This window comes from Drosophila suzukii, chromosome 2R, assembly GCF_043229965.1.
Source record: "Drosophila suzukii chromosome 2R, CBGP_Dsuzu_IsoJpt1.0, whole genome shotgun sequence".
Classification (NCBI taxonomy): domain Eukaryota; kingdom Metazoa; phylum Arthropoda; class Insecta; order Diptera; family Drosophilidae; genus Drosophila; species Drosophila suzukii.
In genome coordinates this window covers 6,423,120-6,446,997 of record NC_092081.1, presented here as the reverse complement: position 1 = coordinate 6,446,997, position 23,878 = coordinate 6,423,120, and the positions used below count along the sequence as shown (strand labels likewise).

The 23,878-nt window shown below is 45.4% G+C and overlaps 5 protein-coding genes across 16 annotated transcripts; 1 reads left to right on the top strand and 4 right to left on the bottom strand.

Moving 5' to 3' along the window:
* Positions 1-3: 3 nt before the first annotated feature.
* On the bottom strand, positions 4-3,898 carry PIG-O (phosphatidylinositol glycan anchor biosynthesis class O). Its single transcript, XM_017085331.4, has 6 exons — positions 3,457-3,898; positions 2,757-3,400; positions 2,516-2,699; positions 838-2,446; positions 331-779; positions 4-269 (listed from the first exon to the last, which is right to left on the bottom strand). Exons 1-6 carry the CDS (start codon positions 3,601-3,603, stop codon positions 69-71), a joined length of 3,234 nt encoding a protein of 1,077 aa, XP_016940820.2. The 5' UTR covers positions 3,604-3,898; the 3' UTR covers positions 4-68.
* A 283-nt stretch (positions 3,899-4,181) lies between these two features.
* Positions 4,182-9,516, bottom strand: LOC108018161 (tumor protein D52). Of its 12 annotated transcripts, none has more exons than XM_017085641.4 (6): positions 9,356-9,516; positions 6,396-6,520; positions 5,895-6,055; positions 5,715-5,774; positions 5,307-5,511; positions 4,182-5,065 (listed from the first exon to the last, which is right to left on the bottom strand). In XM_017085641.4, exons 1-6 carry the CDS (start codon positions 9,363-9,365, stop codon positions 4,958-4,960), a joined length of 669 nt encoding a protein of 222 aa, XP_016941130.1. In that variant the 5' UTR covers positions 9,366-9,516; the 3' UTR covers positions 4,182-4,957. The 12 variants fall into 12 exon arrangements, with proteins under 12 accessions (XP_016941130.1, XP_016941138.1, XP_016941133.1 ...); XM_017085649.4 differs by having other exon boundaries at positions 4,182-4,438; positions 5,349-5,511; XM_017085644.4 differs by having other exon boundaries at positions 5,349-5,511; positions 9,356-9,515.
* A 631-nt stretch (positions 9,517-10,147) lies between these two features.
* Positions 10,148-19,333, bottom strand: Dp1 (satellite-binding protein 1 Dp1). The gene is made up of 7 exons (XM_017085413.4): positions 19,293-19,333; positions 18,265-18,340; positions 15,699-15,786; positions 15,392-15,639; positions 13,407-15,260; positions 11,954-13,330; positions 10,148-11,845 (listed from the first exon to the last, which is right to left on the bottom strand). The coding sequence occupies exons 3-7, from the start codon at positions 15,733-15,735 to the stop codon at positions 11,456-11,458; spliced, it is 3,906 nt and encodes a 1,301-aa protein (XP_016940902.1). The 5' UTR covers positions 15,736-15,786; positions 18,265-18,340; positions 19,293-19,333; the 3' UTR covers positions 10,148-11,455.
* Positions 19,334-19,933: 600 nt separating this feature from the next.
* imd (immune deficiency) lies at positions 19,934-21,861 on the top strand. The gene is made up of 2 exons (XM_017085740.4): positions 19,934-20,720; positions 21,328-21,861. Exons 1-2 carry the CDS (start codon positions 20,058-20,060, stop codon positions 21,487-21,489), a joined length of 825 nt encoding a protein of 274 aa, XP_016941229.2. The 5' UTR covers positions 19,934-20,057; the 3' UTR covers positions 21,490-21,861.
* On the bottom strand, positions 21,674-22,618 carry GstE9 (Glutathione S transferase E9). The gene has a single exon (XM_017085741.4). It carries the CDS (start codon positions 22,568-22,570, stop codon positions 21,905-21,907), a length of 666 nt encoding a protein of 221 aa, XP_016941230.1. The 5' UTR covers positions 22,571-22,618; the 3' UTR covers positions 21,674-21,904.
* Positions 22,619-23,878: the final 1,260 nt, after the last annotated feature.

Sequence of the window (23,878 nt, the reverse complement as noted above, 5' to 3'; positions counted from 1 at the left end):
GAGTTGAGTTTCCTTATTAGTTGCGTGTTTATTAAGGCCTAAATAAATAGTTGTATTTTGGGCTGAGACTAGTGGACCTTGGTCTTGTTGATGCGCTTAATGAGGGTGTCCACAGCACGGTGGATGCGGAGCACCAGAAGATAGCCAACAATCAGGGCGGGCAGGGTGACGAAAGTAGCTAGGGCCTCGTAGATGAATCGCGGCGCAAAGATCTTCCACACCATCAGGTGACGGCAATGAATGGTGCAGGCCATCATGGCACAGAAAATCTAAAATGCAATTATTAGTTAGTTATTCGTTTAAGTATATAACGTGGGTGCAGTCGCTCACCTTGAGTCCCTGAAGCATGAAGAACTGGTTGGCCAGCTTGAATCCAGCTCCCAGGAAAACATCCTCGTACTCGTACAAAGTCAGTTCGCCCCTTGTCATGTCAAAGCCAACCGCCTCATTGGCCAAATCCGTCAGAGAAGTGGTCGCATCCGCTTTGCCACCACTCTTACAGCTTCGGATGAGGTTGGGAAACAGTGCGAACAGGGAAAAGGTCTCTGTATTAAGCAGAGAGTACATGCAGAAGAAGAAAATGGGTCCGCAAAAGGTGTTCAGAATGACCAAGGCGCCAGATATAATATTCGACTGGCCAATGCCAGTGGTGCGGCCGACAAAGGCAGCACGCCACTCAATCTGCGACAGCGTGGTCTGATGAGAGGTGGCAAAAAAGCAGAAGTGGGCCAGCAGGAACCAGCCAACCAGGGCCGTAAAAGTGGGCTGGACACAGGTCTCTAAAGGGTAAATGTCAGCATTAGTAAAAACATCAAAATATTCTTCAAAATCACTTACCAAAACTACTGGCAGTCCGATAACGCAATATACCGTGCACACTGAGCAGGATAGCTCCCACGGCGACACAAACAACCAAGCCGATGGAAGCACGCGGTTCCAGGAGAACAATCATCACCAAAGCCAGGAAGACGCCAAAGGCAATGACGATGGATGAGTAAACGGTTGCTAGTCCATATACTACCGGTATCTGATTTCTCCTCTCGTCGTCATCGCCCTCGTACATGCGTTTCATCTTCCTGAAGATCTCCGGTACAATGCTCTCGCTTCCGTTGATGGTCACAGTATGTGAACTCCTGGGAGGAAGCACAAAGGTCATCAACGGAGCCCAGGAAACTACTATGATCTGCAGCAACAGCAGACCGTAGATAACCAGAGCCATGGCATCGATGTGCGTGCGCTGAATGTTCTTGATGGAGCTGTTGGCAAGCAACACGTGGCCGCCGGCGCAGATCGAGGCCACTGTAGGTCCATAGCGAGCCAGCAATACGTTCGGTGAGTTACCAGTTAAATTTCCGCAGGATCTCAGATACAATCGAGTCAGGGTGGTGTATACTACGAGTACCACGACGGCTAGAATGTAGGTCTTGCCTGTTCCTGGCTTCTTGATTGAGAATCCCGCTCCGCCGCTGTTGGCAAAGTCCAAACAATTGCCTTGCTCCTCGCGGCACCGGAACAGCGTGTAGGCAAAGCGTATCAAGCATATAGCCAAGAAGCTGGCCAGGACCAGTCTCAAGGCTGTGGAGCGCAAGAACTGGGAGGCCTTGAACTTCGTCCTGAAATCTAAGCGAGCACTTAGCCGCAGGAGTTCGTAAGAGAGCAGGAAAATGGATGCCGCCAAAAGATAGGACAAGATCTTGGCCTCTTGAATCACGAAGCTGTTCGAGAAGAACACACCCATGGATGCGAAGAGCAGCAGCCGCGTGGGCATGTGTCCGAACCTCTTCAATGCCGCCCAGTTGGTGGCAATGTTGGTCCAGTGGCGCAGCGTGTGGAAAACCAAGATCACAGCACTGGACAAGGCCGTGAAGAAGATCACTCCATGCTCCTCCGTCTTGAAGGAGAATGTCTTAAAGTAGCGGTATCCAAAGACTCCAGCGGCCAAGTTGATAAGGTATGTGTAGAATACTTCCTTGGCTTTAAAGATGTGCGCATAGTCAGCCGGGCGCGAGTTGTTCACCAGCAGGAAGATAAAGAACAAGGGAAGGAAGGTGAAGAGCAGACCGTGCGACATCTGCGTGGGATCGAACCTAACCCAGATCTCGCGGCAGGTGCCCAGGATATCTCGCAGATTCGTGTTCAAGTCTCTCACAAAGGACTTGTAGGCAACCTCGTTGTAAACAGTTTGCACTCGGTGGGTGAGCAGTATAAACTCGGTCTCTAGTTGGTCCATCTGGTCCACATTAAAGGTGCGCTTGTTCTCCAAAGCGTACTGGAAGAAGTACCGATAGATCTGCTGGGCATTCTGCCAGGAATGCAGCAGAAGTGTTTGGAACTTGTTCAAGTGCGGCACTTGCAGATCGGGCACAATGTTAAAGTTGACCAGACCCAGATTTGAGTAGGGTATTGGGACGCCAAGTATGGTCGCCAGGGTGGGGACCAGATCAATCTGGAAAACAAATATCGTTTCTTATCACCGTGACGTGACGTGCGAAGGCTACCGCTTGTCTTATCTCACCTGCTGCAGCATTTCGCTATCTGAGCCCGAATCATTGCCATAGAATCTGTGCTGCTTGGAGTAGGCAAACAGCAGGGCATTGGTTTCGTCATCGGTGTCGCCGCCATGATCGCCGGATGCCGTCATTCCGTGGTCGCCCATCACCAATAGGGTGGTGTCGTTGTCCATTGCAGCCACCACAGTTCTAAATGTTTACTAGATTTAACACTTGAATGTAAAACTCTATACAAATACTACCTACCTTATCATCTCATTCATCTCTGCCAACTTGCGCGCCATTTCCTCGTGCATGGGTCCGTGCTTGTGTCCGCAGTGATCCACGCCCAGGAAGTGGGCCACCAGCACTTGCCAGTCATCGCTGGCCAGCTCCTTGGGCAGATGCTTCAATATCTGATTGTCCACGCTGTCCAGATCGAATATATCGAAGCTGGGATAGGAGTAGGAGCGCTTGAAGCGTCTCGGGTACAGATCTGTCCAGGTGCTATCGCCCAGGAAGACCAGCGGCAGATCGCTCTTGACTATCTGATCGATGACATTGTCCTCGTTGATCTCCGGCGAGGCGAAGTTCGAGCCAATATCTATGAAGGTGGGCAGACTTCCGGTGGTCAATCCTTTGAGTCGCTGCAGCGTGGTGGTGGGGGGATCCGCCCGGAATCTCATGAGGCGGGCGTGGTCCGGACTCTGCTGCAACAGCTCCTGCAGCACCACCAGTTTGTTTTCGTAGGGCAGGGGATCAGTAACGTTTTCCTTGTACAGGCCGAACTCGTATTTCAGGGCATCCACAACCAGGACAATGACCTTCGACTTCTGCGGAAGACACAGATTGGAGGACGCGTTGACATCCTTGAAGATCTCGTTCACAACCTCGTCGGTGAGCACGTACTCCTGTTTCAGGACAAAGGATTAAATATGTGTGGGCTACTTCCTGATTCCCAACTTACTGCATTGGGATTCGTGGACAATCGGCGGCAGGTGCTCGTCTCCGTTTTGGAGACCCGGGCCAATAGGAAACCCCGCGAGAAAAGAAGCACTCCGCTGCTAATGAGGAAGGCCAGCCAAATGAGCACGAACACATACGTCAAGTTCATCTTTCGGCTGTAATTAATTAACTAACTAGGCACGCAAATGCTTTTGCTTAATGAGTAATAAACTTTTCGGCATTTAGATCAATGCTGCTGGAGGCGAAAGGTTGCTACGGCTCGCCAGCCGGTTTCCGTTGTATAAAACTATGTAATTTAATTGCACTTTATTTTGGAGTCGTTTGTTAAGTCTCCGGCATCACGTTGCGTTCTATTTGGTTGCTGTTTTCATTTAAAATTCGTCATTTTCAAAGATTTTCTTGTGGGCCGAAGAAAAAATCCGAGGAATATGTAAAAGCGTTGCCACCTTGTCAAATCAAACAGCTGCTGCACATTCAGCCCTGGATTTTGGCAGAGTTGCCAAGCTTATGGAGCTTAGTGGCGCGATTTTCAAAAATCTGGTGGTCACCAAAACATTTTCTAACATGTAAGTCATGGTGTTCCTACAGTAGAAAATTGCTTAACTTACGTTTGAAATTTATACTAGAATTTAGAGAACACTTTACATTGCAGTTCATTCAACCCTTTAAAGTAGAGAACTTATATATTCAATTCCAACGTGTGATTTTTAATTAAACACCATAAGCTTTTTATGGGGCAAAAAATTTTGCATTTATTCAAAGATTCCATACACATATAGCAAATCAGCATTAGCAACAAATCGGGTGCGATCTTCCTCTCTCTTTAGCAGTAAGGGTTCAACCCTCTTAAAATTACCAATGGATTTTTAATATTTTGCACGCAAGCTCTGATCGTAATTCAAATATATAAGTAGTTCTAAATAATTTTGGAATTGGCTTTTTAATCAGGATCGGGAACGCCATCTAACCAAGGAACTGAACGCCTAGAGAAGAAATAAAAGTGTAAAACAATTGTATATATACTTTAACTGCAATGCTTGTTCCGCCAAAGTTTTTACAAAATATTGGAAACATTTGGGAATGACAACTTGTGGATACCCAACAAAATGGTTTAGTCTCTAAATTTACAATTAGATCGATAGTTATTTAAATGAATGCAGCAAGCCCTCCGATCTACGCTCCTCATCGGCTTAAAGTTTAAAATAATCATGCAGTTCGATGGTGTCTCACAGGCAAATACAAATAGATGCATATAATATGTGCTCCCTTTGGCCAAATATGACGCACAAGTTTTAGTTAATTCAAGTTATATATACCGTAACGACTACACACGCATATGATCTGTGGGTAATTAAATTCTGATCCTGTTGTTAGTGCGCAGACACGACAATTCGCATTAGTTTAATAAGTTATTAGAGTGGGTGCGTGGGTCTGTTTGTGTGTAGTATAGGTTCCTCCACTATATCGACGCGCTTAGCTTAGCTTCGGAGTTGTCCCGAAATCTATTTAGTAAGTGAGTCTGTGGGTGAATTCAGGCCCGAGGATGTGTTGTTCTCGTCCAAGGCGTCTGGAAAACTGGATACCGAACCCGAGCGGGATGTCACCTTGGTCTACAATGGAACAGAAAACCGAACAGATTGTAGTAGAGGTGCAGCAGCATTGGCGCAAGGAGTATCGTTGTGTAAGCAAGCAAATCAACCGAAGGATCCCAATTCAGAGTGAGTTTAGAGTGGTGAGGTGAGCAAGTGTGGAAGATGTGTGGTTAGTGTCGGGCGGTTAGACGGGAACCAAACAGAATCGCAACAGTATGAGAGATGTATAAAGACAGATATATAATAAAATAGTAGTTACCGCATGAGATTGGCACATAAAATTGTTGTGTTCATAGCTTACTTTAACGTTCTCGTAGGCAGAGCCCACCGAAGCCTCGATAGAACGCATCGACTCGGAGTTTTTCATTTGCGACAGTTTCGACGAAATGCCACTGGTGATGCTGCCAAACACCGAGGCGGTCTTCTCGCCCGTGGACTTGAGCACAGACTCCGTGCGTTGGTATCTGGGGGAGAAGGCAAGTAATTCCAGCATTAGTTACTCATCTAGGCAGTTATCTTCGTACAAACAGTGGGCAAACAACAAATGTGCTTTAGTTACAAACAGGCGAGAGTAGGTTATTGTGTTAGGGAAAGTGGCGTGAAACACGACGTTAGTCCGGGGACTCCGGGAGTCCCCAATAAAGGCATCCTCAACCCAATTACTTACAGGGGTGCCTCGTGCACGGCTTTAGTAAACGTGCCCACGCTCTGCTCCACCGATTGGTAACTAAATAAATACATGTATCAGCGTTTTAACATGATTTCGAAACAAAAAGCATGGTTAGAAATTAAAACTGTCTAGTAGGGTTAATGGCCCTGCAGAATTACGTCCGGTGTTTAGACTTACACAGTGCTCTCTTTGAGGTTCTTGATGCCCTGGTTCATGTCGTCCGTCACCTCCTTCCAGACGGTAATGCCCAGCTTGCGCTTGAGATCGGAGGCATGGCGCGTCTTCGAGGCGAGGACGGTGCGCAGCGTGTTGATCTCCTCCTCAACGCGGGCCAGTTCCTGGAAGAAAATACGGTTATAAGTAACATTAATAGGGAACTTTCACTTGCTTTGGGTAGATAGTTTCACATTAATTAACAGTCTCGTTATTTTTTCTAAGTTATTCATTTAAATGTTCTGTTATTCATTGGTCCAGTTTTTCACTTTGTTCATTCATTCAAATCATAAGCATTGGCAAAATGAACTGATGAACAAAGTGAAATGAATATCTGAGCAAGAGAGTAAGAAAATAAACAAGAATAAACTGAGCTAACTGTTCCAGGAAGTACATTTAATATTTCAGTTTGTTTTAGTTGGTTTTTAAGTTCACCTAGTCAGTTTTATAAATAAGTATTCTTACCTGAGTCCAATCAGCCCGACGCTGCTCCTTCTCCTCCACGGAAAGCGCAGCGAACTCGGCGGCAATTTCTGCGGATGCCACAGAAGCTGCTGGAGATGCTGGGTCCGACAGGTTGGCTGTATTATCTGGGCACGAAAGAAGAAATCATTAAATATCTGCCTCTAATAACAAATCGAAAATCGTGTGCGGTGGAGGGGCTGTAGCATAATTTTAATGTTGTCTGCGGGCAGTGATTATGTACCTCCTTTAAAAGCAACTTCCTCAAAGACTTTGTCATAGGCTGAGTACACCGAATTCGGTTTGTTTATGTGCAATTTGCAAAGACATGAGTTGGTTAATTGGTTAGTTCTGGGTTTTTGTTAATACTCACAAACTGTCGAGGCGAAAGGCAGCCAAAAAAGGGAGAGACAGAGAGGTTAGTCGGGTTAGTCATGGTTGAAAGTGGAAATGGGAGTGTGTGAAAGACCCAGAAAAAGCCCCTGACCCCAAACCCCAAATATCGTGGTACCTCTACTTCTATGCCCAATGTTGAGAAATCTCTTGTAGTTATCACTGTTCGATATTTTGGCCAGATATGGCTTGGAGAAGTCTATGAACGTGACTTTAACGTCACGCATGCTTCGCTTGGTGAAGAACTTTAGCCGGAAGCGTTTGGCCATCGAGGAAGAGGGCGCCTGGTTGGCCAACTTGGCGCCAATGAACTCCGCCTCCACAGCCTGCAGTTCCAGGCTGTTGGAGTAGTCCGAATCCACATCGTAGAAGATCTGGTCCAGCGTCAGGTTACGCAGATAAAAATCAGCTTCGCTCTCCTCCTGTCCGTCTCCATACCAGTCCAAGACGGCTTCGCTAGCTTCCAGATCCAGGGATGGTGTGCTGGTGAGATCATCGATGCCTGGCAGATAGGAGTCTTCAATGAACTCCAGGCTATTGGGTTCCGATTCGCTCATTCTGTGGCATTAGCGGCGGTCGGTTTCATCTTTGGCAGCAACTTTCTATTTTGAACGTGGCAGCTGGCGCAGGAGGAGCATGTGGTTCCCCAGCCCAATCCTAAGCGGGTATCACGTTTCCACGGTCAGCTCTGAGCACATTTTCTTGGCCCTGCTTTTAGCCACTTTGGTGGTTACTTGCTGAGCTTTCAGTTCTTGCCCCTCCGAGATCCACATAAATGCCCCTCCCCATGCGATCGCAGCTGGTTTTTCGATTTTAGTCTTTCGGTTTCGGTTTCCTTTTCGGTTCTGGGCCTGCTTCCACGCTCTCCTACAGCTAAAAGCCAACTGACTCGATCTCGGCTTAGAAATGGGTAGATGTGGATTGCTTGGCTCTTTGGCTTCGCTTGCTGATGATTCGTGTCAGCACGAAAGACGAGAAACGCCACTAAAAGAGCGCAAAACAAAAGGGGCAACAGCAGCAGAAACTACCACGACTACAGTGAAGATCGCTTAAAGACCTCATTTACTAAGAAAGGCTCTAAACATATTTTAATCGCTTATTTGCCCTTAAACTACATCACAAATCATTTAAAAGAAATTGTACATTCTCTTAACTACAGGCATATTATTCCTTTTACTGAAGATGTACTTTAATAAAATTTGTGTGTTTTCTGAATAAATTGATTAGATTAGATGATTAATATCCAATTAATGGCAGCCATTTATAATTTTATCAAGCCAATGGTTTTGATAAGCACTGACGTTAGAAATCAACATCTGGCTCCAATATTCTCCGAAATAATTGTAAAAAAACATGTACGAAAAATATTTACTTCCTGTTACTCATTTAAAAAAAAATTGTAAGCTTAGGCTTATCGTTTCTTATATTTTATATTTTTTATAAAAATACTCAGAATAAAGAATAATAAAAGCATCCAAAATGTATTATTCAATCGTGTTAAGATTCTTTCTGATGGTGCAAAATTTCCTAAATATTTATGGTACAGTTCACAAGCATACAAGAACTTAGGAACTTTTACTATTTGTTTTTCCAATGCCTACTGTACATGGTTTGACTGAGATGGTTTGTTCAGGCAAAAAGGATAATAGAGACTTTAAAATTGTAGCTTGTTGTTACATACTAATTACCAGTTTATATTTTTGTTCCCCAATTTTTACAGCTTTACCTGACTATCATAATTTTATTTTAATACAAAGCACTACATTTTTTAGGAATCAACGACATTTATCTGAACATGGATTACTTATTAAGCTCAATAGTAATTACCACTTAGGGTAATTATTTTCCGAATTCTTCCAGTTTCCTCCGACCATTATCCACTGTACGAACACAAAGCAACTGTGCAACATTGATAGGGCCTATATGTATGTGAGTTGGGTCGGGTTTTACGCAAGTTGTGGCTGTTTATAATTTGCTGTTGTTGTGGCAGGCTCAATCCAATCGAAAACTCAACAAGTGGAAGCAATGGCCAATTATCGAGTGGTTCGGCATGGGAACGGAGTTCCGAGCAATTAACGCCGCAATATGGAGATAAATCCCGGTTGGAGGAGGCGTTTCCACATGATATAAATACCATCGCCTCCCTTCGGAAGTTGCGCTTTTTGCAGCCACGTATGCATCGGCGTGCGAATAGAATGCAATGTTTACACCAGTGTCCCAAATGCCACAATCCACCTCACACCATCTTCTAAAATATATTTACGTCCACGACATGTCGAACGACTCCCACGAGTTTCCGAGCGGTTGGAAAGCCTTTCACCCTACGCAAATCGGAGACATGACTCATCCGCCGATTTCCAAGGTCCCAGGGTTAACGCATTGTTTATTCTAGCCTTCCGACTATTTGCAAAGCCGCTGAATCAGCGCGTCCTACGATAATAATCCCTAATTGCCCCCAAAAAGGTATAAGGTGTTCCAATCACCAGGTCACAAGAACAAGAGCCCCACAAAACATGTGCAGCGGCATGCAAATTGCCCGGATGCACTGGCTCCATTTGCCACACACTTACGGTCCTCCATTGCGGCGATGTCTCCTGAAGTCTGCAGCTATTTTGTTAACTATTTCACAGCGAACTGCAAGCACTTTTCTCTAAAATTTCAAGTTGAAAATAATTTTTGTTTTCCCTGTCAAGCTATCGATGTCAGCTTTGCCAAGTCGTAGAGATGCCACTATCGATTAAAGCTTTCAACTGAAAGTTCCATCTCTAGTGCAGTTTAGTATGGCAGCTGGCAGCATAAAACTAATATTTCACACGCCCTAAAACCATTATTTATGATCAGAGAAAAAATGTAATAACTACATTTGTAAAATTTAAATATAATCCACCATTCTCATCTTTATCGATAGTTCCACAGCACTACTTGTTGCCGCTCGGCCACCACTTGCCAGAGCTGCCAGATCGCGCCTTCATTCAAACAGAAAAGTTTCGGTTTAAAACTTTTGTATTTCAAAAGAAATAAGACATACGGTTGTATCTGTTATATCTGGTTTGGAAATTATAGTAAAAAATCGAATCGTGAGTGAAAATATCTCGATTTGCAGCCAGCTATTGCCATTTGGCCTTCGTCTCGTACATTTGATTTTGTCCGTTAATATAGGAAAATATATACATTTTATATCGTTTGTATTCTCTACGTTCTTAGAATTACTAATGCAGTTGTTGTAAATATGTATGTATATTTTTAAAAATTTACAATATCAGGTCTGTTATTCTTGGTGTTATATCATACTTTTTTTTTGAAACAGAAGCAATCCAAATACGAAACAATAGTGAAACAAAAGAAAAACATGGCAAAAAAGATACGATTCGTTTACGGTTTTTATTGGTTTTATATGGTTTTTTCTTTTATTGAATAGTAATAGTAAAAAATTAAAAATTTTTCTCATACTTTGTGTTTCAACTGTCAGATATTGCGCGGTGCAGAATCGAGAAAACTGAAAAACCAACACCCGATACTCGTACAAAGTACTGGAAGAGTTCCATATTTAAAAATCTTTTTTGACAATCCACACCGCGACGCATACGAAGTTAGTTAAGTGGAAAACATAAGTCGAAAACAATTTAATATAAATCAAGGGGATTGCACAAAATTAAAATGTTGGTTCTCATTTTGAAATGTGAATAGGGTTGGTGTGTGGTGTGTTTTGGGTTCGGTATCATGGCTGTGTGTAGGGTACAACTCTGGAAGAGGTTTTTGGGAGCAGGAGCAGACGTGCGGAAAAGATAGTTAATTAATGTATAAGTAATGTGTATATTTGCTGTTCAAATAAATCGACATCTCCACTTCCACTCTAGCCCCGCAACGTAAGAAACGTTTTTACAATACAATCAACGTTCATTTAACATTTACTTTCGCATAAATCATAATAATCACTTAATTGGAAAGGGGAACGGGGAAATGGAAATTCCGAAAACGAAAAATCTGAGTATGGTATAATCAAAACGGGGGCTATAGAAGGTAGATGTAAATAATTAACATTTTATGCTTACAATTACTTTCGTTCTTGAACGTTTTTCGCTAGTCAGTTTCAATTCAATTAACAAACCATTTGCTGAACTTTCTGCTTACTTTTAGGGAGCTTCAACTAATTAGAATATTATGTGTTGCAATGAAGAATGGTTATATAAAAAGAAATTGGCAATTAAGTGTTGTATGTATAAAGTGGCCGGGGTTTAGCCAACACATCGGGGAACGGAACTGGGGGCGTGAGTCAGTTGTCTGATTCGATTCTCGTACTCTATATGTTGTATAAATGCAATTTCATGTGTGAGTGTCGTTGTGTGTAGGGGGTTTGGTTTTTGTGTGTTTGATTGATCCTGTATCAAATCATACAAAAATAGTTGCTTGTTTTGTCATTCTCGTTTTCAATTAACCTGCACAAATTGCGTTGTAGAAAAGCTCCTGGGAGACAACCTATACCGTTATTTTTGACACTAGTTTTCGACTAAAGAGATGTCCGCACGACTGCCGCTGCTCTGTTGCTCTGCCGCTCACTGCCCGATAATCCAGTTCCAGCTTCTGGTCCATCTCCAGATCCGATCCCCGGCGCACCCCGACGTGTAGTATTGCTGCTACTGCTGGCGATCGGGACACTCGGCCCGACGCACTTAGTTTTTGGGGCCCCACACGGAAGTGATGGGCGTGGTGGCCACCGGAGCCCCGCCAGCAGCGAAATGCGGGAAGTCCTCCTGCGACTGAGTGTTGGGCGCAGTCAGGTTCTTGGCCTGCTTCTGCTTCTCCCACGGCGCGTCCTTGATGACGAAGCCGTTCTCGCTGGCACCTCCAGCGCCGGATCCAGATCCCGATCCAGAAAGGAAGGCACCGACCGTCTGCGGCTGCGGCGATGACGGCAAGTTCTCCAAGTAGTCACGCTCGTAGTCCTCGGCCATACCCAGCAGCACCTCCTTGGCGTTCTCAACGTCCTCCTCCTTGCCAATGATGGTCACGGCATTGGGGTTGCTTTGAGCTTCGTCGGAAGATGGGAACTTGATGTCCACCTGGTTGAAAAAGAATATTTGTTAAAAATAAATTTGTAATAGAACAAGAATCTATAAAAATCTTTGAGTTTAAACTTATTTTCAGTTTAAAACTTCCTGGAAACACACCTTGTAATCCTCGATGACCTTGCGAATGGTGCGTCCGCGATGGCCAATGATGTGGGAGTGAATGCGTGTATCGATCTCGATAACCTCGCGATGGAGGGTCTGGAGGTCGCCAACAATCTCCAGGATGGCATCGCGCGCTGCCTCCGTCTTGGCCTGGTAGCCGGTGATGGAAATGATGCGCTGATTGGGATCGTCCCGCTTGGGCAGCGAAATGTTGACGTCGTGATCGGCACGCAGCTTGTTAATCACAGCGCCATGACGACCAATGAGCTTCGAGTGGTACTCCGTATCCACGTCCACCTGGAGTACGAAAGAGCGAAGTTCACGATCGGCCCGATCGGCCTCATAATCCTCGATCATCTTCTCCAGCGCCTCGCGGGCCTCGGCCACGCGGGCGGGCGTGCCAGAGACCTTGATCACATCCGACTTCAGCTCGCTTGGGGGCAGCTCCACGTGCACATCGTGCTTGGACATGAACTGGCGCACATTGGCACCGCGCGGTCCGATGATGGTACGGTGAAGGTCGAAAGGCACCGACAGCTCCTCCTCGATGGGGATGAGATCGAGCAGAGCCTGCTTAGCGGCCTCGCACTTCTCAATCCTGCCCGTGATGCGAATAACATCGCACTGACGCACCGGCTCCACTGACTCCGACTCCTGCTCGCCGTCCTGTCCCTCCTCGCCTCCGTTCTCCCCGCTACCGCCGTTGGTCAGACCCTCAACGGGCTCGGTGGCATCACGATCGGGGAACTTGATCTGTACATCGAACTCGGAGGTCACCTGCTGAACCTTGAAGCCACGGGCCCCCATAATGGTGCGGTGCTGGCGCTGAGGAATCACCACCTCAATGGTGGTCTGCGCTTCCAGATCGGCGACGATTTCCTCGATGCGCTGGCGGGCCGCTTCGATGCAGTCCTTTGCGCCCTTGATCGTCACCTTATCGGAATTGGTGCCGGCGCGGGGGAAGGAGATCATCACGCCGCCGCACTCCTCAGAAATGCGGTGGAGGATGAAGCCGCGCTTGGCCACAAAGTGCTTGTGGTGCTTGGGATCGACGGACACCTCACCCTCGGTGACTTCGTCGCACTCCTTGATGATCGCCTCTAGCTGCTCACGGGCCTTCTTCACGCTATCCTCCTTGCCGATGATGGTGATCACCTCCTTGTCGGTGTCCTCGTTCGAGGGGAAGATGATGCGGGCACCAGTGGCATCGCGGATCTTTCGGATAGAGGCGCCATTCTTGCCGATCAGGAACTTGTGGTGCTGCTGCTTGGCGCGCACCTCAGCGGTAAAGGAAGCCAGCTGCCTCTCGTTGGCCAGCTCCAACAGTTGACCCTTGGCCTTCTCCACATCATCCTTAGGACCGCGAATGGTAACCTGGAGGGGAAATGGCATAATTAATAAAGGCAAAAAACTTTCTTTCTTCTATCCCTAACAATTTTACTACACATACCTTATCGCTCTTGGAGTCGCTGTTAGGGAACTTGATAGACACACCACCGCACTCCTCCATAATAGAGGAGATGAGCTTGCCGCCGGTGCCGATGATCGAGTTGTAGTACTTGGGCGGGATCTGCACCTCCTCGGTGACAATGTCGGAGAGCTCGTTCTGGATCTTCTGGATGCGCTCCTTGGCCTCCAGCACGTTCTCCTTCTTTCCGGTGATAACGATCACCTCGTTGGTATCACCCTCAGCCGGCAAGTCGATCTTGGTCTGCGTCTCATCGCGGATCTTCTTGATGTTGGCGCCACCCTTGCCGATGACGAACTTGTGGAACTGCTTGAAGATGGGCACCTCGATGATGTGCGACGATTCCTGGATCTCCTTGACCAGCTTGAGCAGATCCTTGTGGCACTTGTCTACATCCTCCTTGGGACCGCGCAGTTTCACGATGTCGGTGTTTTCCTGGGGCGTGGGTATCGTAATCGTCACCTGGCGGTAACGGTCCTTCACCTCGCGAATCTTCTCGCCCTTAGCTCCGATGATGGAGCGGTGCAGACGACGGTCAATGATCACATCCTTCGATTTTTCGTTTTCCAGTTTGTCGATTTTTTCTTGTAATTCAAGCTGCGCCTGCCTCACACCCTCCTTGGGTCCCTCAATGCGAATGTTGTTTTGACCCTCACGCTCCTCGATGTTGATGTTAACCTTTAGCTCATCCTTTAGCCGGTTTACATTGGCGCCAGCCTTGCCGATGATATGCTTATAGTACGAAGGATTAACAGTCATCACCTCGAACGTGAAGTTCTCCTCGTAGTTGCTGATGATTTCGGTCAAGTAGGAGACAGCCCTGTCCACGTTCTCGGGATCACCCTCCAGCTTGATCTTGTCCTCCAGGCAGTTCACGTTTACATTGGGGCAGTCCTCCTCCAGCTGCTTCATGTTGGCACCCTTGCGACCGATCACGTACTTGTGGATCCAGTGCGGGGCATTGATCTCCACGGACTTGACAGAGTTGGCCTTCTGGTAGACAACAGTCAAGGCATTTCCCAGGGCCACCTGGGGACCACGCAGCGTAATCGTCTCCAAGGTAGAATCGTTGGGCGGCATCTCCACGGACACACCGGTCAACTGAAGGATCTCGGCGATGGTAGAGCCCTTGGGTCCGATGACGTAGCGGTGCTGCGGCTTGGCCACCTCCACGCTGACCGTGGAGCACTTCTTCTCCATCTCCTTGTAGATGGCTTCCACCTTGGCCTTGGCCGCTGCGACAGCGTCCTTCTCGCCCGAGATGATGATCTCATCCTTCTGCACCTGCTGCGGTGGTACGTTGATCTTGGCGCCAGTCTCCTCCTGCAGCTTGTTGAGGTTCTCGCTGTAGGGGCCCACAATGAAGGGATGGTAGATCTTGGGCACCGTGATGCGGTCCGACGACTTCTTGTACTGCTCGGCGGACAGCTGGCGGATCTCCTGCTCGGCCTGAGCGATACCCTCCTTGGTACCGGCAATGGTGATGAACTCGCTCTCGTCGCCCTGGCTGGGGATGTTGATGCGCGTGGAAGTGACGCGCTCGAGCTCGCGCAGCCGCTGGCCACCCTTGCCGAGGATGACGCGGTAGTGCTCTCGGGGAACGGTCACCTGCCGACTAGCCTGCGTCGAGAAACCCATCAGGATTTTACGGCGAGCATCGAGCAGCTCGCTCTGCTTGCCCTTGATCAAGAAGGTAAGCGACTGGTTCTTGCCGCTCACAATTTCGATTTGGGCTCCCGTCTCCTTGGTGATCTGCTGGCAAATCCGCTTCGACTCGCCCTCTCCGAACTTCTCCGACTCCGTGGACTTACGCTCCTCGCAGGGGACATGCAAAACCTTTTGGAATAAGCAAAATTAGAGTTTGTATTGATTGAATTAGGTAAACTGCGTTTTAATGATGCTAATTTGATAGCTCTACATATTATAACACCTTATTAAAACTACTTAGGATTTCTAATCCGTCTTACCTGCGTCTTCTGGGAGCTCGTCACACGGGCCAAGGAGCTAGAAGCTCCGGATTGCGACGGCGCCGAGGTGTTGGCCGGCAGAGCCGGGAACAGGTCGTCGTAGCTGAAGGCGGGTGTGGCATTGCCAGTGCCGCCGCTAGTGGTGCTGGTGGGCGTGGCCACCGAAGTGGGCGAGGATGGTTGCTGCTCGTTGGACACCTGCTCTTGGCCATTGATGAGGGCGATGGGCTGCTGCTCGATGGTAGTTGCTGCAGGTTAACTTGGCGTTAGTAATTGGTTGGTATTTTCTCAAGTTCAAATCACTCACCGTTGTTAGTTTCCTCCATCACTGCTGCTGCTTGCATTACTTAAAAAAAGAGAAGAGTCCTTTTTCGTTCCAAGTCGTTTACAGTACACTGAAAGTAGAGAATTATATATATCTTATCAAGTAGTGCTCAAAACTATTTTACCATAGGGGACCTATGAAATAACCATGTTTATCAGCCGGCGATAAGGCCAGCGATTAGTCACCAAACATTTTAAGGAATAATCGGAATGTTGTTCGATCAATCAATGAAAAAAAATGTTTAAATGGAATTTTTCGGCATTCACAGATTTAATATAGCCCGTTTAGCATCTTTTTTCATCTCTTCCTGTTGTCAGCCGCCCAGAGACCTACCAAACTCACTGGAAGTTGATAAGTGCGACCTCCGAAGACCCGTATTTGACTGCCGCCCGCTGATAAGACACTACATACGTAAATAGTTGCTGTTTGGCTACAGCACTATTAGTACTAAGATAATTCATTGGATACGGGGTATGGTTAAAGTCAAGAAAGTTTAAGGAAAAACAATTATTTGTAAGAAAATATATATATATATATAAATATATATAAATATATATATATATATATATTCCAGTGCAAAGGAACAAAAATATTTTGTTCAGACCATCGGAATCTAAATAAACAAATATTATATTTTTTATATAAAGGTTAAAGATTATTATTCAAATGTAACTGTATATAAATACTTTCCAAAAAATTGCATAAATTATTTATTTTCGAGCGATCATTTCAGCCTACAAGATAGTCTAAAAATAGTACTGAATGTGATTTAAATTTATAAAAGTCAATTTGTTCCACCATTTTTAAGGAATTCAATCAAAATAATCTAGTTGGTTCATAAATAATTCATCTACAGCATTTATTAAGCAGACAAGCATAAAATTTCTTTCGGATTGCTGGAGAGCAGAAGCCATTTCGAAGACCTGGTTCCGTGGGACGCCACTGTAAACAGTGCGTGTCCGAAGGGGGTGCGTCAAATGGATTTTCTGGCGTTGATAAACCGAAATGGATTCGGTCTCCAGACGGACTTTCTGCGCTAGAGTCCGAAACTAAGGCCACGTAGTGCTTGGATCGGCGAGATGAGCGCCCGGCTCCGCTTTTCGCTGGTGATAAGTGGACGCGGCATGGGCCACGCAAGCAGATTCCGGGGCCGAGTGATAGCTATCGGCGGTACTGGCTGATAAGCCCCCGTCGTCCGATCGCCACCAAGATATGGGGGTACGCACATACACGGTGGCAATACGAGAAGTGCAGGTCCAGAAATATAAGCTGCTATCAGTCGGATTTGGACTGGGTGAAAGGTTGGGGACAACCGAAAGAGAGAGATCTCTGCGGTGGAGAAGGAGAGACCATGCACTTGTTCGACCAAAGCTGTTTTCTAAATCAATGCCCAACGAGTTTTCGTAGCCTACATTTTCCTCTCCACCGAAAGAACAACAAAGATATGGCTGCCTCTATTGAATGTATCTTTGTATGTGTGCGCAGAGGCGGTGGAAGGATTTCTAACAAGAGGGTAAATTGATTTTCACAGCGTTGTGAAATTATTTGTTAAAAGTAAAGTATTAGTTTGAAACTTATCGCTACACGAAAAATGTGATCATCGCATCACATGACTTTTAATTTTCATATTAACATTTATCAGCACATTTTAAGATTATGTTTAATATGTGATCCGTATTTGGTGTCAGGAAATATATTAGAAAATATAATCATAACATACTTTAAAAATCGATTGAAACAATTAAATCTTTTTTTTTACGCTACACAAACTATTTATAACATAATTAATTTACCTATAATATATTCTTCCGATACTTAAGCTCAATGCGTTATCTTTCATCCCGTAAGCACAAACTACTATCTTAAACTATTCTGTCGTAGGATCCCTAAAAACGCCCCTGCCTACGCCCCTGTTAGTGGGCATGAAAAATGTGTCAAAAGAAGAGCGGGCGAGCGACAGGGAGAGGGAGAGGAGAGAGCGAGAGCTCGAAGTAACTTAACGGAGCAGGGGAGCAGCTCCATATAAAACCGGATGATAGCCGGCAACTACAACAAAACGATCGAGTGCTGGTGTCTGTATGTATGCACGTACATATATATGGCTGTGTGCCTGCACATTTCTGTGTCGCTCTTTTTCTTCTTCGGGCCACGGTTGTATGTGTGTTGGCACCTTTCGAGAAGGCACAGGTAAAAAACGAAAACAAGCAACATACCTACCTAGCAAATACCACCGTACATACGTTCGTATGTGACGCCTGCAGCGACGCTGACGTCGACAAATGAAGACAAAGCACAAAAACAATGCGCTAAAGTTCAGCTTTAAAAAAATATACAAAATTGGTATGCACATATCGGATGGATTCTTGTTTTTGTAATTTCGATACAAGATCCCAAAGAATAATAAAAAAAAGAAATGCTTGACGTAGTCAGTTTTAAGCATGGAACCGTTACCTTGGACGTTTTTCTTTTCTTTTCTTTTTTGGCAAAACACTTGTGTAAAAATGGTAAAGTATGCAAATTAACCCTAGGCAAAGGTTGTTCAACTTACGGTACTGTAAAATCCAAAAAATCCGGCCTAGTTTACTCTCCTTTGACCAAATCCAGTTTGATAACTTGGGTGTCTGCTGGAAAAGCCGAAAAACAATTGGTTCGAATTAATGCAATTAGCGGATGCAGAAGATCGTGGCATCGCCAGGATGCCCTACACTGCATTCGGTCGGGTCATTCTGCATTCTGCACATCACCAATAGAAAGTCTGCGCTGTTATTTATCATAGTGAGATGGCGACGGCGGTAGAGAGTAGGAGAGCGGTGGAGAGTGCAGAGAGGGCAACATATGCGGGCCACTTATTGGACAATTGTTTTTGTGGCAGCGGCGGCAGCAAAGTGGAGCAGCGCGTGGGCGTGTATGTGTGTGTGTGTGTGAGTGTTCGAGAGTATGGAAATGCGGAAATCAGTGCCGTATGTTTGCCAGGTGAAAGGTTGTGTGGATCCTCTTTTCCGGCACAGGGCGGGGCCTTCACTCCCGCCCCTCTTCCGAAAGTAGGAAAGTTAAAATTGAAAAAAAAAACAGCACGCGCGCCTTCCAATCGGACAAATATGCTTATATATGCACGCACACACATATGCACGGGATTTTACGGGCCCTCTGCAAGTGTGTGTGTTTGTGCCGTCGACGTCGCCGCCTTTTGTGGCTGTGTGTGTGAGCGCGAGTGCGCCGCCCGTGTGTATTATCAACCATTGAAAAACACGTTGTTTTTCGCCGAGCGCACAGAATTTTAAAGAAAATTAGCGGCCCGAATTTTCTTTCTTTCTTTTTTTATTTGCCACTGCGGCTGCTGCTCCCTCTTCTTCTTCTTCCTGCTCTGCCGTCGCCGCCCCGCCGCTGCCGGCCCTTCATAACTGTAAATCCGTGCACTCTCTTTCGCTCGCCGTAACTTATGCAATTCCGGCTGCAATAACGCCGCCGCACGGATCACCGGCCCAAGGCAGTTGGTTTTCGCACTGGAATCTGTTAAATTCACACCCAGACTTTCTATTGGAAGGCAGAACGCACGGACGCGGAACTCAACGTTACCGACTCCAAGTAAAATGTGAATGAACATGAGCGAACGTGGCAAATAGAGATGGGCGATAGGCCGCAGAGGGCGCAGGGTTGTCGCGTTTTGCAGTGCCCCCAGCGAGCTGTCAAACGAACTATCGGTGGTTGTGGCGTAAACATTTGCCGCCTTTCGGGGATAAACGAAATTTCAGTCAATTTACTTATGATCTTAAAATTAATATAAGCTTATATTTTTATAAATTGCTTGAATGCAGAAATAAACGCGGTACATTGACCCTCCTTTATAAAAAACTCCCTTAATTTGTTAAATTAAATTTGTTTGATTTAATTACAAGTTAATCGTAATTAAAAACCAAAACATAAAAATAATATTATGTTATTATAATGTTACAGAATAATATTACAACAAATATTTTATAAACATAAATAGGCATAGAAATGCGCATGCATTATATCCTTTGCTAATCAAATATTTCAGTATTTCTTGTACTTGCTTGTAGCGCTGTGATAAGAATAACAATATCATTACAAATAAAGATAGAATATCTTCCAAACATTTTTTTAATATATATTTTCAAATAAAAATATTTGTTGTAATTCGTTATTCGATTAATTTAGTGCTCATCAGCAGCCATCGGATGGGGCTATCGATAGACAGTGTCATCACTGGCCCTGCCACCACCAAATCGCAAAAAAGAATCACAAAGGCAGAAAACTCCCCAATCTGTGGAATTTCCGGAGACGAAACACATTCATAGCGACGGGTTATCAGCGAGCAGCATGTCGAAGCTCAAGAATCTGTTGCCCACAATCTTTGGCGGGAAGGAGGCAGCCCAGAATCCAACGGCCACCGAAGGCCGTCTGGAAAAGGACGCAGCGCCCGTGGACGATAGCGAGCCAGATAACAACAACAGCGGAGCCCTGGCGCTGCCCTCTTCAACAGGGACGCCCACCGCCTCCGCGGATCTCACAGAGTCCGTGCTGCGCGAGCTCAGCGATCCCAACTACAACTCCATGGACATGGTGCAGTCTGCCAACATCCCGGGCACCCTGAGCAACGCCCAAACGAACAACACAATGAACGTGCACAGCGCCCAGCAACAGGTGGTCATGAACTTCTCGAATGCCAGTAACCTGCACTTCGGCTCCGTCTACAACATCAACCAGAACCTGAGCGCCAGCAGCTCGCGAAAGGGAAGCACCTGTGCCGCGGAGGAGCCGCTTGCCTCACCTGAGGGCAAGCCGCGGAGCAATGGGACACGCAAAACGGTTAGCATTGTGACCATGATGCAGTCGCAGGAGGAGCCGGATGTCCGTTTGCTCGACGTGGTGTCCACACATTTGGGCGAGGGATGGAAGCAGGTGATGCGAGACCTGGGCCTGTCGGAGGGTCAGATCGATCAGGCCATAATCGATCACCAAATGCACGGCAATATCAGAGAGGTGAGGCTTCGGAAGTACACTCAAACTTTTCTAACTTGAAATTGATCCAACTTAATTCAACTCGTATTTCCACCAATAGAGATAGCATTCAACTGACTTTTGATCAACACTTTATCCTCTATTCCAATGGATGAAATTGAAATTTACTGAACTTTGTGATATGCAAAGCATCAGACTTCTGTGAAGCACCTGTTTAAATTAATTTTCTAAAATTCATGACTCACTATCACTCTTTATTATAAAACAAAGTCCTATGATTAAGATAAAATCTGAAAGTACATTATAAATGTAGAGCCTAGCAGTACTCCTTCCAAAGATTATAGCTCAAATGGGATGTCAAACATCATAAATCAAAATTTTAAAAATAAGCTTACATTGTAGGCTGTTTTGTATTTTATATAATACTTAAATTCCCTTCTACTGATACTGCTTTACTTGTATGGATGAGATTAGATTGCAGGTTGGTGACACTAAAATTACATTACAGTAATGTTTAAGGGAGACGGCAGAATTTTTAAATGACTTTAAAAACTACCCCAAGTTCAAGTTGGAAAATTTCGAAAGCATGACTAAAACCATCAAATTAACACTTGCTTTCCCCTTTCAGGTGATTTACCAGCTGCTGCTGCAGTGGGTTCGCAGCTCGGAGGACGGAGTGGCCACCGTCGGACGTCTCACCACGCTACTGTGGGAGTCCCAGCATCGCGACTGTGTGCAGCGCATGAAACTGGTTTGGAAAGCACTGGAGAAGCGCAAGACGAACAGCTAGCCAGTGGGTAGGACTCTTCAGCAACGATTCCAGAACGAAAACGATGCATTCGGAGCAGCCTCTCGGTGTTTAAGCTTGCGGGAGGGTGGAGACTGGGAAGGTAGCCCAACCGACGTTCGCCAGATCCACAGTGGCCTTTGCTGGACGACATCGAGCGGTGGATAGAGAAGAACATCAGGCGATATGTGTGCAATATTTGTTTTATTAATCCGACCCTTCGAATAAGTGCCTAGATGATTTCATTTACTATTCCTACACCAGTTTTATCTTTAAGATGTGATATCTATGTCGAAAAGGACACCAGCACTTGGATTTAGCATTTTGAAGCATTTTTGTAAGGTGTATACAAATATAAGCTTTATTGTTACGTAATCAGCGACAATCTCATTTCTAACCTTTAAGCTAGAGAACAAAGTTATACAATTTTCGTGATCTTCGATGTGAACATGTCGACTAACATCTGTGCGCCGTTTCCGTTGAGTGACTGGTAATTGGGTTGGGCGGCCATCCTGTTTAGCCAACCACTCAACTTGGGATAGCGCTTCTCATCGATGGGGGCCAAACCCACTAGACTGGTTACCGAGGAGACAATACTGTAGTCGGCGATGGTTATGCCCGTACCGCAGAGGTACGGCTGATTACCGATGAACAGCTCCAAGAAATCATAGGCCTCGTAGATTGCATCGATCTTGAAGCGCGGAACCTCTGTCTCGTTTTTATAGAACAACGGAGCGGCTATGTTCCGAATGCAGCCCTGAAACAAGACGCCCGACTCGAAGTGCAGACGCTGATCCACAAGAGCACGTTTGAAGTAATCCTTGGGATACAAGGCATCATCCTTGGCGTAACGCCTCACTAGGTAGGCGCAAATGGCATGGCTCTCCCAGATGCACTTGCCGTCGTCTTCCAGCATGGGCACCGTGTGTTGCGGGTTCTTCAATGTGAACTCCTTGCTCCTATTTTCCCCGGCCAACAGGTTCACCAGCTTGTACTCGTACTGAAGGCCCAACGCGTCCAAGGTCAATTTACAGGCCCGCACCGGCGGACTTGCCTCTACACCGTATAGTACTAATTTTCCCATCGTTTTCAGGTGACTGCTCGCTCCGGCTGTCGATTAGAAACTAAACAAGCTGCTTCTATCGCTATGAACGATCGAGCAACAAGCGATTAAATTAATTCTATATATTACTATACAAAACATTGCTATTCAAAGCTTTTCCATTCCCACTGCCCGATGTAATTAAGTTTCTGCCTGATTGAAATAGCTATATTTAATGAAGATCTGCTTATTTGAATGACATCTCCTGCCAGAATTTTCAGTTAATATAACTTATAGAGGTTGATACAGTATACTTATTTAACGTGTTAGATAGGGCACTTTATAACTTGTCAGGTGTTTTAGCTTATCATATTCGTTTACTTGATTCTTTATCAGAGTTTAGTGGAAAATTCTTTAACCTTTTTGGTCATCCACTTCTAAGAAAAAGTAGTTTTGACAAGGTTCGGAAGTTTTTAAAATGTTCAAATAAGAGCGGAAAGACAATCGATTTTTTATAATTGAAGTTTTGCCCAGTACAGAAAAATAAAATAAGAGAAAGCGCTATAGTCGGTGGCCTCGACTAATAGATACCCTTTACTCAGCAAAGGAGAGTGCGAGAGGGTGGAGATATGCAAGCAGCAACACACAGCGATTGCGCCGCATAGCGTCGATTCCTATATTTGCATATAACTTTTTAATGGAAGGGCCGATTTGAACAGTTTTTGGCATATTGATGGATATTAATAATAAAAACAAAATTACATTTTATGGGCGTTAGTATGCTGCAAGCCAAATCCCACTTTCCCAACTTTCTATCTTTTCTAGTTTCCGAGCTCATAGTATTTACACGGACGGACTGACAGACGCACATGGCTAGATCGAGAAGCTAGAATACATATACTATATGAGGTCGGGAACGCTTCCTTCATCATGTTACTTACTTTCCGACGAATTTATAGCATATACCTTTTAATCTTCAAATAAAGGGAAAAAACGAAAAATAATTATGGGATCGGATCTTTTGTTTTTTTATACTACCGCCTTGATGTCGCCTGATCCAATCGACTTATGAAAAGGCGTATAAACAACATTTTAAGAAAATACTACTTTCTTTTTTGTTCTGCGGCTTTATGATCCAAGTAGTCCCGCGGTGCGATTCGTCACTATGTGGAATGCCGTTCACAGTGTATTTTTTTTGTTCCAAAAAATGCTGTTTAATGCTGAGGGTTTGAATCCCAAAACGATGAATAATATTTAGAAGTGGTTAATGTTGTTCCAAAAGAGCTTTCTTAATCTCTCTTACGGCAAAAGAGTATTATGAAATGTATGGTGTATATCAGTGATAGTTGG

Coding starts and splice junctions, on each gene's coding strand:
- PIG-O (XM_017085331.4), bottom strand. CDS start 3,603: ATGAACTTGACGTATGTGTTCGTGCTCATTTGGCTGGCCTTCCTCATT. Junction 780..837: donor TCGGACTGCCAGTAGTTTTG/GTAAGTGATTTT, acceptor TTTACCCTTTAG/AGACCTGTGTCCAGCCCACT. Junction 270..330: donor TCATGCTTCAGGGACTCAAG/GTGAGCGACTGC, acceptor ATTGCATTTTAG/ATTTTCTGTGCCATGATGGC.
- LOC108018161 (XM_036814190.3), bottom strand. CDS start 7,342: ATGAGCGAATCGGAACCCAATAGCCTGGAGTTCATTGAAGACTCCTAT. Junction 5,512..5,714: donor GCCGTGCACGAGGCACCCCT/GTAAGTAATTGG, acceptor CTTCTCCCCCAG/ATACCAACGCACGGAGTCTG. Junction 5,066..5,306: donor TTATGTGCCAATCTCATGCG/GTAACTACTATT, acceptor GTTCCATTGTAG/ACCAAGGTGACATCCCGCTC.
- Dp1 (XM_017085413.4), bottom strand. CDS start 15,735: ATGCAAGCAGCAGCAGTGATGGAGGAAACTAACAACG. Junction 15,640..15,698: donor GATGGAGGAAACTAACAACG/GTGAGTGATTTG, acceptor GTTAACCTGCAG/CAACTACCATCGAGCAGCAG. Junction 11,846..11,953: donor AGGTCATCGAGGATTACAAG/GTGTGTTTCCAG, acceptor TTTTTCAACCAG/GTGGACATCAAGTTCCCATC.
- imd (XM_017085740.4), top strand. CDS start 20,058: ATGTCGAAGCTCAAGAATCTGTTGCCCACAATCTTTGGCGGGAAGGAG. Junction 20,721..21,327: donor TGCACGGCAATATCAGAGAG/GTGAGGCTTCGG, acceptor TTCCCCTTTCAG/GTGATTTACCAGCTGCTGCT.
- GstE9 (XM_017085741.4), bottom strand. CDS start 22,570: ATGGGAAAATTAGTACTATACGGTGTAGAGGCAAGTCCGCCGGTGCGG.